Source organism: Maylandia zebra, linkage group LG20 (assembly GCF_041146795.1).
Source record: "Maylandia zebra isolate NMK-2024a linkage group LG20, Mzebra_GT3a, whole genome shotgun sequence".
Taxonomy (NCBI): Eukaryota; Metazoa; Chordata; class Actinopteri; order Cichliformes; family Cichlidae; genus Maylandia; species Maylandia zebra.
In genome coordinates this window covers 35,040,502-35,057,714 of record NC_135186.1, presented here as the reverse complement: position 1 = coordinate 35,057,714, position 17,213 = coordinate 35,040,502, and the positions used below count along the sequence as shown (strand labels likewise).

At 39.4% G+C, this 17,213-nt stretch overlaps 1 protein-coding gene across 2 annotated transcripts in view; it reads right to left on the bottom strand.

Annotated features, from left to right (window-relative positions):
- Nucleotides 1-1,187: 1,187 nt before the first annotated feature.
- Nucleotides 1,188-17,213, bottom strand: part of kcnd1 (potassium voltage-gated channel, Shal-related subfamily, member 1) — an 80,552-nt gene continuing 64,526 nt past the window's right edge. For both annotated transcript variants that reach the window (XM_076878346.1, XM_024806475.2), the window contains 5 exons: nucleotides 15,983-16,145; nucleotides 14,800-14,883; nucleotides 7,249-7,344; nucleotides 6,321-6,571; nucleotides 1,188-6,205 (listed from right to left, as the gene is read on the bottom strand). In XM_076878346.1, coding sequence (XP_076734461.1) covers nucleotides 5,998-6,205; nucleotides 6,321-6,571; nucleotides 7,249-7,344; nucleotides 14,800-14,883; nucleotides 15,983-16,145 — 802 coding nt within the window. In that variant the 3' untranslated portion in view covers nucleotides 1,188-5,997. The remainder of the gene's footprint in view (nucleotides 6,206-6,320; nucleotides 6,572-7,248; nucleotides 7,345-14,799; nucleotides 14,884-15,982; nucleotides 16,146-17,213) is intronic.

Genomic DNA, 17,213 nt, shown 5'->3' with positions numbered 1-17,213 from the left:
AGTGCTCTAATAGGGTGATATGGTACTACAAGGTCATTAAGATAAGATGGGGCCTGATTATTTAAGACCTTGTATGTGAGGAGCAGGATTTTGAATTCCAGATTTAACAGGAAGCCAATGAAGGGAAGCCAGGATATTTTTAATTTTAGAGATATGCAAATGGAAGAAAGCAGTCTTACATATTTGTTTAATATGTGCGTTGAAGGACATGTCTTGGTCAAAAAATGACTCCGAGGTTCCTCACAGTGTTACTGGAGGCCAAGGTAATGCCATCCAGAGTAAGAATCTGGTTAGAGACCATATTTCTAAGATTTTAGAAGCAGAAAATTAGAGGTCATCCAGGACATTCCTGCAGTTTAAGCAATTCGTGTGTGTTATCTGGCTTCATGAATAGATAAAGTTGATAGATAGATAGATAGATAGATAAAGATAGATAAAGTATATAATGTTCTCTCTTTTTTGCACAGTTGAGTGTGTCAGGACACATTTTACTGCGTGTTGTATTTGCATATTTATGCGACATTCATGTGACAAATAAAGGATCTTGAATCTTGAAGTTTGGTGTCATCTGCATAGCAGTGAAAATGTACAGTATGCTATGTGTAGACACAACATCACTCCCTTGAATTAGGTGCCTTGATTCATAGGTCAGTGTTCAGTGCTTCAACAAGTGACAAAATAATCCTCTGAAAATGGTCAGATATCAGGAGTCGACTGAAAATGAGTGAAAAGCAGAGAAACTTCAGAAAACCAGGAGCTCGATTATATCAGATCCCTTTTAAAATGATGGCTGTTTCTGTGATATTTGCAGGAGCACCTCTTACATATTTATTATTATGTGAATCTGCAAATGTGCCTGCAGATTTCTGTACCATTTTATCTGGTAACAAAATTTGATACAGGGCACTAAGTGTCCATGTCAGAATAAGGAATAAAAGGAAACACAGTGGCTTGTAATCTGTATACACGACACTAGAGGTCAGTGTTTTACCAAGCATACCCCTGAATCCATTGATGCTAGAGCTCACAAGTTAGATACAAAATAGATCCAGAAATAATGAGCCAACAGCGATTCTGGGGAATTTTGGACAGTTTGGGGTTTGTTACAAACTGGTGGACTTGCACGAGCAGTTTGTAACAGTGACGGATAAATATTGAGGAACAAACGCAGCACACCACATTCTGATTTCTGTTGTCTTTATTAGTGGAATGGAATATACACCTCTGTGCTTTAATGCTGTTTTCTCCATCATTCATCCATCGCTCCTCACTCTCTCTCTGAGACTGAACAACAACATTTTAACTCTGAGGCGTCTGAAATGCTGCTGATCATCTCATCTAAGCTCCCATTGTGTCACCTCAGGATCAGACCAGTGTGCTTCAGTCAGGTTCACCTGACATTTAAAAAAAAGTGACATTTAAATTGAATTACCTGTGCTCAAATGCTTTAGAACCACCACGTCATTCTCAAAGCAACATAAATAAGTTAAAGAGCAACTTAACACCCAGTTTTAACTGGAAACAGTCTTTCACACATTCATCAAATCTGTTGCACACATAACTCTGGTTCTATGAGTAGCCTTTGGGCTTCTGGAAAAATATAACAGTGTAAGCAGTAGACAGAGTCAGAAAGAACAGTTTATATTTTTCCCCAAGACTCCGGATCCTCATCAGGAGATTCCTGTTGCTTATAAATCTAAACACAGCATTAAGGAAAATTGTTATTTTCTCATTACTACATTACATTTAATTTCATCTCATTACATTTCTCATTAATAACTGGAATTATTAGGTTGCTCTTTAAACCTCGTGCTGAAACTGTGACATACAGAGAACATCTGACTGGAGGGGGGGGGGGGGGGGGGGGGGGGGGGGGGTTAATGGATGAATTTGGACCTGCCGACCAATCACAATAAAATCTATGACTGCGGTAATCACTACACTTAAACCGTGATTATTACATCTCATGGTCAGGCCAGTCCCCAGGACAGCGTCACCCCCTGAATCACTACACGTATGTCCCGTTGTAAGCCATGACTGAAACGTATATATTACATCTCTATGAAGGTTTATGACAGGACTAAATTACCAAAGCAGGACGCTCAAATTTAAATTTAGATGTTTCCTGATTTCCAGAGACAACAAAGCAACATGACATTAAACAGCAGACCCCAGTAAATTACAGTCAAGCCATGAATCCCAGCCATGGCTCCACCCATCAGCATCTGCATGAGTGACAGTACCTCACTCATGAAATAACACTGGATTTATATCAACTTAAAAAATGAACTTGCTTCACAGTTTTGGAATTGAAAAGTAATAATAATTAAAAGAAACGTGTAAGGGAAAGGAAATGTAAAAACAAAAGTCAGAAGGCCAACGAGGCCACAGCGTATCAGCTGGCTAATTTAACACAACCTATTTTTAAGTTTGATAATAACTGACTTAAAGAGTAAGCAAGTGGGCATCAATGCGCCTTTTTTGTGTAATTGTCATTCGACACAGACAGTGGGGGGGTGGATGCCAGCTGGAGGCCATAGCTACAGAATAAAGCGAAAACATTGAGACTGCGAAGGTATTTCAGAAAACAAGCCAAAGATCCGTCCAGCCCGTCCGTCCAGTCCCCGCTCTCTCATTAAACTACAGGAGAAAACAGATAAAATACCTATAACGGTATCCATGCATATTTGTGACTGCTCATCATACGAACACATACACGCATTCACACGTACACGCACAAACAGCCGCCCGACCTCGCGCATACACACTTTGCATTCTGGCGAGGAACATGCCTGAATGATTCACTGATAATAATCTGCTTCTCGGTAATCTAACTGCTCGGTGGTGCAAACACTCGTCTTGAAAAGATTCAGGGACAGAGGGGATGAGGAAAACAAACCAACAACTGGCAGGAGAGAAAACAATAAGAGTCGTCATGCAAAAGAACAGATGATGAGATTTTCTTCCCCACTATGTCGTGTTTTTTTCTCTTTTTTTCTCTGATATGCTTTATAAATTCCTATGATCAGTAGTGCTACTTCTACTGTACGAGGCTCATGCACGAAGGAACGCCAGTCAGATACCCGATGACTTTCATCTCTTTTTTCTTTTTCTCTATTTTTATCTTTTTTTTGTTTAGATTTGAGGATTTGATTGGAAGATGCGGGTGAAAGTTTATGATACAAAATATGTTACAGTATGTACCTCTTGTCTTCTGTCTGTGTGTCACGCATTCACACTCGCTCTTAAATGGTTCAAGGAAACGCTTCAACAAATCGCTCGCGGCTGAGCTCACACGTGGCCGACGGCGTCCACTCTTGAAAAAGCATGTATGGTTTTGAATGCACGTGCTGACGTATATTTAAAGGGTAACTTTCAACACATCTGAGCACGAGTCTCCGCCCAGTGAGCGCTGACGCTACATGTTTCCATAGATGCAAACAGAGCCTTTATTTTACTCAAATCAGTGCACTGAACTCAGTTAAACTCATATCGAGTTACCATTTCTTTCCGCCTGCATACTAAGAAGTAAAAACATTAATGTTCAACTTCAAATCCCTTATTTGTAGAGTTGTGATCATTATTTTAGTTATACTAGATTTAGATTTTTGTGGATTTAGCTGATAACAGACTGAGACTCTCGCACAGATTCCTCTCTGTCAGCGTTCAGATGCCAGTAAAGGAGACCCGTCTCTCTTGAACGTGTAAGGTAAAGACTGTGTACAAATGCCCTGTTTAGTCTGTTCAAATTGAACTCTGGTTCATTTTCTTATTTGGTGCAGTTTGATTGCACAGATGTGAACATTATATCTCACTTGTGTGACCCCGGAGGAGGCGTCTCAGTCTGGTCGCAGAGCGGTTTCATTACAAGTGTAAACATGATTACCAGGTGTATGAACAACATTTCTTTTACAGTTATGAAGTGATTTTGTTGGTTTAAAAACGGACTCGCCCGATCCATTAACAGTAACATACTTAGCTGACTTACTGTCCAGCTGATAGATGTTCACACTTTTGAATGTCACTGGCAGCCTCGTGCTCAGAGAAACAACTATTTGTAAAGAAGCATCATGACTTGTTTAATTGGATTATACATTTAAAAGAAATAAAACAACTAAAAATTCTAAAAGTTTCTCATTTGTTGGAACTTTAGTTTAGCATCATAACATTACCTTATGTTATAAGAGCATGTTGGCAAAAGATTAAATAAGCTCTATAAATATTGTGGATGAGTTACTCGTATTAAAGCCTTTAAAAGCATGAAGACATTACAGAAGAAACAGAGGATTAATGATATAAACAAGCGTGAATCATTGCTCATGTGGATGTTTTCCACTTCAGCAAAGATGTGAAAAACAAGCCTTTTTCTTCCAAAGTGTCCGTCGTCGGGGCGAACGTACTCTCAGCGCTTAAAGAGCTTTCAGTGTCGGCGTTTCCTTTCCCCTTCAAATCTATTGCAGAATACTCGTTATGTTCTCTCTCAGTGGAAAGATCGCATAACAAATTCATTTTTTTAGTTGCTTTACACTTTGTTCCCTGCAATAATTACTGTAGTTTTAAACACACACATTATAACTGTTATTAATATTATTCTGTTCATTTGTTGATGCTATTTTCCTGCTTGTTGTAATGTTGCATATTTTGAAAGGTAAAAGGCTCTTGATCCCGGTCTGGGCGTTAGTGTCAACACTGACAAACACTTCAGAGCTACAGTCAGACTAGACCAGAGTAATCCAGTCCAGGACCATTAATTTAACTCTCCACAGTTTATTTAGAAAACCAGGTGAGTCCAGTGCTGCTCAGACCAGCTCCTTAAAGATGCAGACTGCCCAGTGTAGTTTTGCAAGTTGCTCAACAAAGATTGTTGGGTTTCACTGAGCTTCCCAAATTATTTGAAGTTCAAGTGATCAAGAGTTCCCCTTCATGATTTCCTTGATTTTCTAAATATGAGACCTTCAGCTGCTCAGCGAGAACCGTCAGAGAGCTCGTCCACAAACTCTTCAAAAGTCCATTTGAGTGCAGATGAGTCTTTCAGCTTTTTGTTTAGAGTTTAAACCTTCATGTTTCAAGCAAAAGAGATCCAGAAGTGAACTTAGCTGTGCAGCACTGTCGCTCCATTCAGGCTTCAACATGTAGTCTGTCGTTGGAATGAAAAGAAATCCAGCCAAAGAAAACAAAAGTTCCGGCACACGTTTCCTACAAGAAAATAAAAACCTCAAAATGTCTTAGATATGGCCCTTCAAGCTGCTGAGGGTTATTTGGTTGTCTACAGGTCATCTCCATTAAATCTTTTACCAATAACTAAACCAGCCTGTTCTAAATGATCCTCTGGTGGTTGTTGGTCCCCCCCAAAGCAACAGGTAATGCTCTCTTGTTTTTATAAAACCACTCAGTCCATTCATGTCGAGTTTACACTGAAAAATAAAACTTCTGTCGTCAGCAGTCATTTAGCATGCCTCCTCTAAAGGAGGGAAAACGAAGCCAGCCAAACCATCAGCCAGTTCAGGATGACTTTTGGAGTCTTGGCTTCTTTTCCACTGATGTTTCAGGTTGAACCCTTCATGGGTTTGTGCAATGAGATCTAAAAGGTCAAAACTGTGCAAGGCGGGTCAAATGTGTGCAAGGAGACAAAATGCATGAGGGTGGATCCTAAAGGTTTAAGAAGGTCTTTTGCTTCGTTCATGAAGTTGTAGCTTTTGATTTGAGCTTTTTTTTTTTTTTGAGGTTCTTATTTTTCAGTTGTCATTGGATGTGGTCGTACATTTTTCTTCCCATCTCACCTGCTGTTTTAGCTATACGACTGTTTAATCCATGTAACCAGCGAAATGCATGTGGAAGTTAAAGCAATCAGTCAGGAATCAATCTGAGTATTTTCTTCCCGATATTTCAGCTAGCAGCGCCCCAGATCCAGGATCAGAGGTTCAAAGGAAGTTCACTGGGAAAGTGGCTGGTGGGGCGGAGGGGTGTCAGGAGGGATGTCATGTGTGGAGCTGGAGGTTATAAGGAGGAGATTTTGACGGTTTCATGGGTAAAAGCTGTTGCTCGGGTGTTGCGCAGGATGCCGGGGATGGGGGCAGGCGATGGGGGGAGGCTTTCGTCCGGTGTGTTGGCCGGCGGCGTGGGAATGCTGATGATTGCAGCAGTGAAATCTTGTTCCCCGCAGTTCAGCTTTAGGTTGTCAGCCTGGGCGTTCAGACTGGAACGACTGAAATAAAGAAAAAGAGAAAAGAAAAGATAAGCAAAAGGTTGTTTTTTTATTTGTGTGATAAATTTAGATACGCAGGTGTGTATCTTTATCTGATTATAGCATCTGTGTTTACGTTTGTGGCGGTATGGAGGTTGTTTTGATATGCAGGGTGTCCAGTTCCTGGACGCTCCCCCGGCTGACTGATGCAGTGGAGTTAGCCAGGCGCATGGCGGCTCGCCTCCTGGCCCTGCGGGGGCAGCAGCCGGTGGGGTTGTTCTGTGCCCCCTGCTGGCTGGATAGAGAAGTGCTGCGACTGGTCCTGAAGCCCACTGACTCAGTCATACACAGCTCGCTGTAGGTCATCTCATCTGTGAACTCATGGTTCTGTAAGCAGAGGCAGGAAGGAGGGAGGTCAGCTGAAGTTTCAATCTTGCATGTGTGGATTGTGGAAGATGCGCTTTTGCATTTCTCTGAAGTCGTAAATCTAAATCTTTGTGATTTTCTGCCTCTGCATATTTTTGTGGCCTAATTTGTATGTTACAGTTTTACAGTCTCTTAAGTATATTTTTTCTTCTCATTTCTTTTATTTTTGGGATATTTGTGTTATTTTTAGGGTGTTTTCTGCATATGATTGTCTTTTTGTCTTTAGTTTTTCCAGATGAAGCTGTTGAAATTCTTCTGTTCATTAATCTATGTGTGATCTTCAGTCTGTGACTGCTGACCGTCTTAAAAAGTGAAGCTAAAATATCTCTCTCTCTACACTGAATGACTGTAAGCTTATTTTAATGGCATGGATGAAAAGGGCTGAATGAAATGTAAATTTCAAAATGTACTGAGAGAATCCAGAAGGGCGACTTAAAGGAAAATTTGGTGAGTCTGTTTATCCAGCTTCTGTTTCTAGGATCAGAAACAGAGTTTATATTAAGGCTTTGTACAAAGACAAAGAACTGCTGAAGATATTTTAAACTGGTGTTCAAAAAAGTAAGAGGCAGCTTGAGTTCTGTCTGCATAAGATGTAATAGTTGATGGTCCTGAGGGAAATTAAATGTCTGAAACCTCACCGTTGTCTTCTCCAGACAGTGCAGCAGGTGGTGGTGTTGGTGCTCGAAAGCCGATCTGTTCTTCACACACAGAGCTGTGCTATCGCTGTCACGACCCTGAAAATACACACACGTAATAAAATTTGTTTAATAAATAGACTGTTTTGTAGAATTGGTGATGATAGCTTCACACTTTGAGGTTCTCTTAACAAACGTCCTTTCTCTTATGATCAACACTTCTTTCTACAAAAACTTAAGTTCAGTTCCTCTTTTTAATGTCAAATATCAACACATTCATGTATTCAATGAATATTTGTAGGCTCATACTGGTCTTTGTTTGCTTCTTTGACCAGTAAAACCACAATAATCACTTTCTATGTTGGGTCTGCTATGTTTGATCCTGAGCAATCCAGTGCAGTGTTAAATCTCATTTGCACTCATGCTCATAAAACATGAGTGCAAATGAGCTGAGTTTGCTGTTTGTTAAAGGAATATGTACAGTGGTGCTAAAGTAGTGAAAAGGAGAACGGGTTTTAAAGCTACATATCTGTTATCTATATCATATTTTATCATATATATCATATTACACCAAATCAAATATGACTAAAGTAAGACTCTGGAAATGAAAACTATCTGCATTTAAAGGTTTACTGAAGAAAGAGGAAAGAGATAAAGCTGAGATGAGTCGGATGTGATGTAGAAACTCGCATCATCGGCATAAAAAACAAACAAGTATTAATTCCTTGTATGTGTTGGCTCCAGGCTGTAATGATGCCTGGAGTTTTCCAGGCAAATGAAAACATTTTTTACATGTTACTGGTCACATTGTCAGGAAACACTTGATTGTCGACAAGCTGGTCGACGGGCACAAACTAACTTTTAGCTGCATAACACTTCATACACGTGACAAAAGTTCAAAGTGCTTCATAGAGGAAACAGTTGCAATGTAAAAGTAAAAGAACCTGAGGACACAAGAAATGAAAATGTAACAAAATAACAAATCTTATTTTTAAAAGGAAATTAGGTGAAAATAAAAGTAGAGGAGGCAAAATACAAGGAAAATGAGAACATTTACTCAAATATGACTTCTTTTCCACTGGGTATCAGAAAAATTTGAGATGCTCTCAAATTTTGATACCTCCTGAATAAGCACAAAGCTGCCAACTATTCCTGAACAGAAACAGTCCATTTATTTGAATACAGTTTTCCCAACTCCAACTAAATGAAGGTACTTTCAGCCACTCCTTTATTTCCCAAGGGTCCCTACAAAGGATGGATTCAAGATGCCTTTCTTTACACCACCCGGGTTTGTGACCTACTGAGTTTCATTTTTCCACCTGGAAACTATTCAGGGATTTTCATGGTGAATGTGTTAATCAGTAAGCTTCAACGTTTGTGCTTTGTTTTTTTCTCTTTTTGCATTATTGTTCAAACTTATTTCAGCTGCTGCTCTGTCTTCTAATCATTTCATCTTATTTGCAGCAGGGGAAGCATAAATAGATCAGAACATCTATTTTTGAGGTACGTGTTTCTTATGAGACTCACGAGTTTACTTTCATAAACTTGTGAAATGTGGGACATTGTCTGATTATGTGGGGCGGCGGGCTGAGGGATAAAGCTGCTGTACAGGCCCACATAAGACGGCACACCTGTTCAGAAGGACCATACTGTGTTTTCACCACTTTTACGAAGCGTTCCTCTAACAGCTGACGGCTCATACTGAGGATATAATAAAATAACTGCTTTTCTAAACTGTCACAGTTAAATAATCTGCGTGTAAAAAAAGATTAATAATGCAGCAAAAAGAGGCTTCTGCATACATGCACTTTAAACAGTAACCTTTTAACTAATATTTGCTTGCACTTGTAAAGGAGTCATTTTTAATGCTGAGACTGTGTGATTTCCACCACTGGATTTGAATGAGCTCATAATCTTCCCTTTGGCTCAGTCTCCTGAGACAAATCTTTGATTTAAAATGCAGAATTCTTTTACTAGAATTTAGTTTTTTTTATCAGTAACTCATCTTCAGTTCACATTTCTCCACATTAATAAGAAACAACTGCAAAAGTTTTCCTTTCATGTTTTAAAAGGCCAAACTAAGAGCTGATCAACATCTTTAAGACTCTTTTCTTCTTATTTTAATCACCTTTATCTCGCTCTTTCTCATTTTGCTTTGTTTTTTTTTTCAGCCGGCTTTTAATTGAGTTTTGTTATTTCCCTAAACTTTTTTTCACGTGTTATGATGAAGAAAAATGAAGCTCTCTTCTTGCCCTGTAGCACAGATTTCCTCCCTTTCTCCATATATTCGCCACTTTCTCTGCACCCCATTTTTCTTCCTCTTCACCCTCATTATGCACTCTTTAAATCCAGCAGTCATCCCTCATTTTGGCTCAGTGCAGCAGAGAGATTAAGACTCAACAATATCTGTGTGAGTCTCTGTGTGAGACCCATCCACTCACCCTCTACCTGGAGCCTAAAGCCGTTTTCATGATAAAACATTTAAACCGGGTGAATCTTTCATCCTCTTGACTGAAGAAAAAAACTGAGAGTCTGAGTCATGATTAAGCTGAAAGATAAAAAAAGAAAGTTCCTCAGATCTGCAGTGATTTAGATCCAGTTTATTTTCAGAATGTAATAAAAATATTCCTGCAGGTTCACACTGTGGGATGCATCCATCTAGTAAATAGGAACAAGACTAAAAGGCCGAGGGCTCCTCTGAATCTTTCATACTCCTCACACCCAACAAATTATGTGAGTTCTGAAATTATAACAAAAAAGAGAAACCATTCTTTTCTCTGAAAATGTTGGACAGTTATTGGTATTTAAATGGAAGTTTAGAGTGGAAACTAAAGGACATCTTTAATCACATTAAGTATGGCTGTTCTGTCACATAGCTAGCATCACTAGCATTTTAGAGAAATATATACAAGGAAAAGATGCAAAAATGGTGCAGTACTGGACACCGAGAGATAGCTTCAGATTATTTATTTTATTTTGGCTTTTCTGCTGCGTCCCAAACAACAGCTGGATCTAAGGTGCTAAAACTGTAGGCTCACCCAGTTTGTTTAAATGTGATGCCAATGGATGCTTTAACAAGCATCCATTCAAGGAGCTGGAACTAACAAACATCTCACTATGACCTAAAACCAGAGTCGCACTGGGGCAACAGTGTTTGGAGTCTCCATGAATGGCCAACATTAATGCAACTTTTACCATCTGTTGCCATCAACATATGCAGAAATTCCAATTAAACAGAGTTTGAACTAAATTAACTAACTTCTTTCATTCAGAGTCAGGCTAGAACCTCGTAGATTTGAAATAAACATTCTGAAATTCCTGCACAAATAGAGATGTAGTTGCTGGAGGATACAAATTCAAGAGCAAAATGACATTGGCACTCAGCAACCTCGCTTTTATGTAGAAATATAGCCAGGATGCAACCGGTTTACGGCCCCTATGCAAACAGACCGACCACAGATGAGTTGTGCTGATTGGGCCAGATCAACTGTGACTGATTGCAAACTAAATCTGTCTGCATTTATAAACTGAATTCTTACTCTAGTGCGACTGAGCCATAAACTCATAATATGATTCACCACAGAGCAGCTTTTTTGGGACAGCAGTATCTTTGATGAAGCATGGGCCCATTTACACGCTGAGGAAAGTTCCTGATCAGTTTTAACATTTACTCTCTCATAGTTTTCCTGACTGTAAAAATGGGTCTGGCTCTTGTGGGTTAATGCCGAAATATTATATTAAAACTGTTTCGGTTGTCAGCTGCTTTTTAATTATTCTGATCATGTGTTTAATGTAAAATCTTAATCTGCAGGTGTATCTGTCAACGAAATGTAAGATGATATCAGAAGACTCTAATTAGCATTCAGGGTTATTTCATCCTGCTGAGGTTTCATCTGAAAGGTTTCTATGTGTCTAGGAAAAAAACACCAATTAGCTGCCGTTTGTTATGTGCAAAACAACAACCTGTGCAGGATCCTGAAACTACCGAATTTGCCTTGTGCGATCAGTAAAGTATCTAACCGTCTGATTTAAATCTTAACAGTACGTTGTTGTTTGTGTCTGTTGCATCTGTGGACAGTGATCAGGTTCTACTGCTCTTTTGCCAAGTTGCTGCTGGGGAAACTCTCCTCATGCGCTTCTTATTAGTGAATCACCAAACTGCTGAAGCAGCAGCTCTTCGTCTGTCTGAGGGTCTGAGGCGCTCTTTGTTTTGCTGCCTCTCTCTTAGTCTTGCCTCACCTCAGCATGTCAAAACTCATTAAATCTGCAGCTCACTTTTCTAAAAATTAAATACTGAATTCAATTTGCAGATGATAACTAAAATGACATTGACTGTTTGGGGGGATTTCGAAGAAAACAACTCACAAGTAAATCTTCAAACTTTCAGAAAAACTCTGGATAGTCACTGGTACCTGCCGTTTGATAGATGGATTTACTATTTTCTAAGAAAAACATTGTTAATGGACAAAATCCACATTTTTACAAAATAGCTATATTTACACAATTAATACATTTCACTGTAATAATTGTCACGGTCCTGTTTTTGAGTCGGAAATCCTTCAAGCTTGACTTTCTTTTTGCGTTCTGTTAGTGTCAGTCATTAAAATAAAAACAGCCAGGGTTATAGTTTTAGCTGGTGTAATGTCAAAAATATAGAATGATTTTTGCTAGACAGTTTGAACATATTTATTAAGTCCACTGAGCTTTAAAGCTAAACATGACGGTGAAATGTGTTATTTGAGGGAAATTATAAACACAAATAGAGGGGAAAATATCATTTTAGTCGTGTAAATCACAGGGACTTATTTGTATAGCTGAGTCAAAGATGGGCGTGTCACAGAAGCTGAATGTGTGGAGTGAGGAGATGGACTCAAGTGCAGACACGCGAAGAGACAAAAAAACATGAGCCGTTTATTAAGGCTGTCAAAAATAATACAAACAAAAGGGCAGGGCGAGGGCGAAACCTAAACTAGGTGAACTAAAGCTTAACATAAAAGACCTAAAAGTGGACATGGACACCTGAAACATGAAGACTCGGCATGAATACATTCACCTGGAAACACAGCAGGACAAACGGATGAGGAATGAAGACTAAATACATAAAGGAGGTGATCAGGGGAAGTGGAAACACACGGGGAAACAGCTGATTAGAACGAACAGAATGGCTGTGTCCCAATTCAGGGTCTGCACGCTTGAAGTATGCATTTTAAGTGCGATTACGTCACTTCCACGCGACGACGGCTGTCCCAATTCGAAGTGTAGTTCAAATGCGTACTCCAAATGCGCCGTCGATATCCCCAAATATCAAGCGTGGTCCGGTGCACGCTTCGTGGTCCCATATATCCCACAATTCATAGCGCAGCGGTGGGTGTGGATAATTTTGCCGCAAAATAGGGCAGAAGGGAGCAGCCGAAGAGTGAACTGTCAAAAGTAAGTACTGAATATGACGTCAGTTATTTATGTGCGAATGTTTAATAACGAAGAACATTAAAACATTACTGTTGGCCACCTGTCGCCAAAGTTATGTAACATTAGTGATGTTTGTACTTTAAGCGTTAACTTGGTTTTACATATATATATATATATATATATATATATATATATATATATATATATATATACATACATATATATATATATACATATATATATATATATACATATATATATATGTATATACATATATATATATGTATATATATACATACATATATATATGTATATATATATGTATATACATATATATATATGTATATACATATATATATATATGTATATATATATATGCATATATATATACATATATATATATGTATATATATGTATGTATATATATACATATATATATATGTATATATATATATGTATATATATATATACATATATATACATATAATATTGTCCATATTATATTTACATTACCACAGTGAGATGACTTTAGTCTCATGAACAACATTAGCTAATTGTTATTTACTAACTAATCTTAAATGACTGTTCAGCACAGAAATGAAGCCCAACAATCATGTTTTACAGTCCCATGGTCTCAGCCTCAGATACTCAACTAATCAAAGTGATGTCATGACAAAAATGAATGACCAACAAAAAATTTTTCTCCTTCATTTCTGTCAAACAAAGCTGTATGTAACGTGTCTCGCGGTTAGTATCATGGTTGCTAGGCAACCTGAACAGCGCGACGAAGCGTATACCGTCCCATTTCACAAGCCTCTCACTTCCGCACTTCTCGTACTTATAGTACGCACCGTACGTAGTACGCGTAGTGCGCGTACTTCAAGCGTGCAGACCCTGAATTGGGACACAGCCAATGACGCCACAGGGAAGTGAAACTAAACACACTGAACATGGAACACCAGACCTCTTCAAAATAAAACAGGAAACATTAAGACTTAAAATGACGAACCGAAGAGGAACACATTCACTTTAAACATACAGAGGGAAAAGGGGACTGGAGATGAGACATGGAAACAGAACATGATGGCTGGGGGAAACACAAACAAAGACAAAGACATTAGTGAAACACATGAAGAGCGAGGGAGACGAAGACACAAGGGGAATCTAATGAACAATGAAGTATAACAGGGCAACCTGGGGAAAACAAAATGAGCTTAAATTAATTTAAACATAAATCATAAACCATCCAGATATATTGAACTCAAAGCACTGGGTCAACCAACCCAGCACCGTGACAGGGTCCTGAAATGCATTGTGAGAAGTCAAGCTCACTGCAGCTAAAGTATAGATAAGTCATGATCAGCAGAATCCTAGTGAACCATATTATGGATTCAGATATCTGTGGTCCTAAAGGTGTTGGTCTGCAGTAGCTCCTTCACATACATTATGCTTATGGAGTGGATGCATGCCTGTAAGAGTACTGTCATGATTAGCAAAACCAAGGAGGACAAAGATTTCCTGAATTTAAAGGTCAAACATCCTGGAAATCTTATTACAGAGCAAATGATGGATGATGAAGGTATTTATAACGCTGGATGATGTATGCAGAAGTAAACATCGTCATCCCCAAATTTATTGCATGTACATGTGGCCTGAAGATCTCTCTGTTCACAGTATACTGCACACATCTGTGTGTGGGACACTTGTGGGCAAACTACAGGAAAGTGAGAAACTACATGTAGCTGATGAGGCCTCGTGCATGGTGGTTTTTACTGAACACACCGAGATGCTTCAGGTCAAGGCAAATTTTCGCAGCTGCTGAAAGTCAGCACATTTGATGCCTCGTTAAGAAATCTCATGTAAAATTTATTTGCAGGCTCAGATTTATTTGTGGGTTTAACAGTTATAAAGTTTGGCCCCACACATCAGCCAGCTTTCTCTTTGGGTGTACTTTTATTTGATTTTATCTTGTTTGTTGTGGTTTATGTGACTTTGTGTTTTTCACTCTGTCTTTAGTCCCTTTATCTCTCCTTACCTTTCCACAACTTTCTGAGTTAACCTGAGTGTAATCCAGCCTTCTTCCTTGACAGTGAGAAATCATCCACTGTTAGTGTGAGTGTCTGCGTCCATGTTTGTGTGTCTCACCCTGAGCCCTCGGTCTTCTTTGTACTGGAGGAAGGCGTTGGTTGTTCCTTTCTTTGCCATGCGGATCCGAGCCAAGCGCACTTTCTGTTTGACAGAAATACAGGAAAACAGCAGCGTCAGCGCCTCACACACACACACACACACACACACACACACACACACACACACACACACACACACACACACACACACACACACACACACTGTAGAGGAGCACATCATCTGTCTCTAAACTCATAATTTTTCAGGTGAATTGCAATTTTTGCTGCAAAGCTCCAGTTTTCGGGCTTTAAAGGTGCTTTTTAATAAAACGTTATTTTTTCAGCTGATACAAAAGAAGCATAAAGATGCACCACATGTACGTTTAGGGTGCACCCAAAGAATAAAAATGAAAACTGATGGGCATGACAGCTACACAGAAGTCAAGCCAAAATATCACAGCTGCCTCCTATTGGCTGGGTGCAGTATTGGTCATCGTGCCAGAGGTGCACACCAGGAGAAGAAAGCAGCACAGTTCAGTGAACTTAGAACTGAAGAAGCTTCTTGGATGAGAGAAAAATCTCCAAGAAACTTAGATTATCTTGACCTGGATGGCTGAGAACCCACACAGACAAAGCAGCACACAGTTTCAACATATTTTGATTTCATTTATCAAAAGTGGGATGAAGCAGCGACGCTGCTTATCTTGATTTGCTATTTCTGTTTGTGCAGTGTATTAAACATTTTATGACTCCACCCAAAAAGCAAAAAAATGACCTGATTTTTCACGCCGGTGTCGATCCTAGATGGCATGTGCCCAGAACGGAAGCACTGAAAGGAGATGTTCAAGGAGATGGCCTTAAAGGGTTGCCTTGGCCTGTTAGATGTTCGCTAGACCTCAGTCAAAAGATAACTGCTCAGTGAGTAAATGAATCAATGCATGGCTGAAATGAGGTATCTCTGAAAACAAAAGTTTTCAGCCAACTTTAATCATAAAGGGATTTTGTTTTAAAGGCCACAGTATCTGATTAGACTCATCCCAGAACACAACATGGATGGGTGGACCTTGAAGAGGTCAAAGGTGGATGTTTAGTTACATGGTTTTTATTTGTGTTGTCTTAAACCTGCATCAGAACCTAGAAGCTGCAGTCTTACTTCTTGGTTAGACTATTTTGAGCTCGATACTGAAACGTCAGAATCAGACCTGCTGTGCTCTCCTCTTGTCCGCTCTCTGGTTCTGGTGGTAGATCCGGCTGAAGTTGGACACGATGACAGGTACAGGAAGGGCGATCACCAGGACGCCGCTCAGAGAGCAGATCGATCCAAAGATCTTCCCTGCGATGGTGTTTGGAACCATGTCTCCATATCTGCAGAGAGAAAACGTTTTTCATATGAAATTTCCGAATAAATGAATCCATTGATTCCAAGCAGGAGGTTAAGCAAGAAGAAGACTTCTTTATGGTGATCATCACATAAATAGCATTATGTCCCTCCAATAAACTTTGAGGCTGCAATTTACTATATAAACACAATTTAGACAAACAAGTTCAATACTGGGAAAATGTTGCCACTAACACGAATCACTGAAACTGGATATTTATTTGATTTTAGAGGTTTTTTTCAATCTGTAGTATTAGTTAAAAGATAAATAGGCAAGTCCTCCACAAGATTACAGTGCAAGTGTTGAAAAGCTGCTCACACACACTCTCACAAATTCCTGGTCGCTGCCTCATGCAGCCTTCACCTTTCATTGTGCTCAGCCATAAATCACAGGTAGTGAGACGAGGACAAGTAAGAGGAGGAGGAGGAAGAGATTAGAGAGCTGGCAGGAGGCCAGGATGCTTTGTGTGATTCTGCTCAGACACACCGACGGGAGAAACCTGCAGCTGCACCAGTCAACAGTTTACTATACAAACCAGTCAACAGCTAGAAGCTGATTGATGCTCAGCTCCACCTGTTTACTTTGTTTCTTTAAGTAAATATTCAGAGAGATATGATCAGCAATCGGTCCTCCGGTTTAAGAAGTGCCGTTGGATGATGCATCCAAAGTCTCATTTTTGAAAAGTTTTCTTAGCTTTATTAAAGCAGAGATAAGCCTGAGAAATCACGGGCCGCGGCGTGCTCATATGACAGCCGTTGGTTAATCACAAGGTAGTATAAAGCATACTTGGCTCTGTTGTGCTTTTTGACTTTAAAGGGGATCATATTGGAAAAATGAACATCATGTTATATTTAATAAGGCTTGAAATGGGCAGATGAAACCATAAACTCATCAGGAAAAGTGGATCAAAGGAGCCAAAGGTCATTTTTCAAAACGTCTTTACAGCAGGACTACTTTTTGAAAGTTTGGACAGGTTTCCACTTTTGGATTCAGAAGTTATGTAATTGTTTCATATGCAGCCTCTGAGTAGGAGTCAGTGATCTGTAAATGGCTC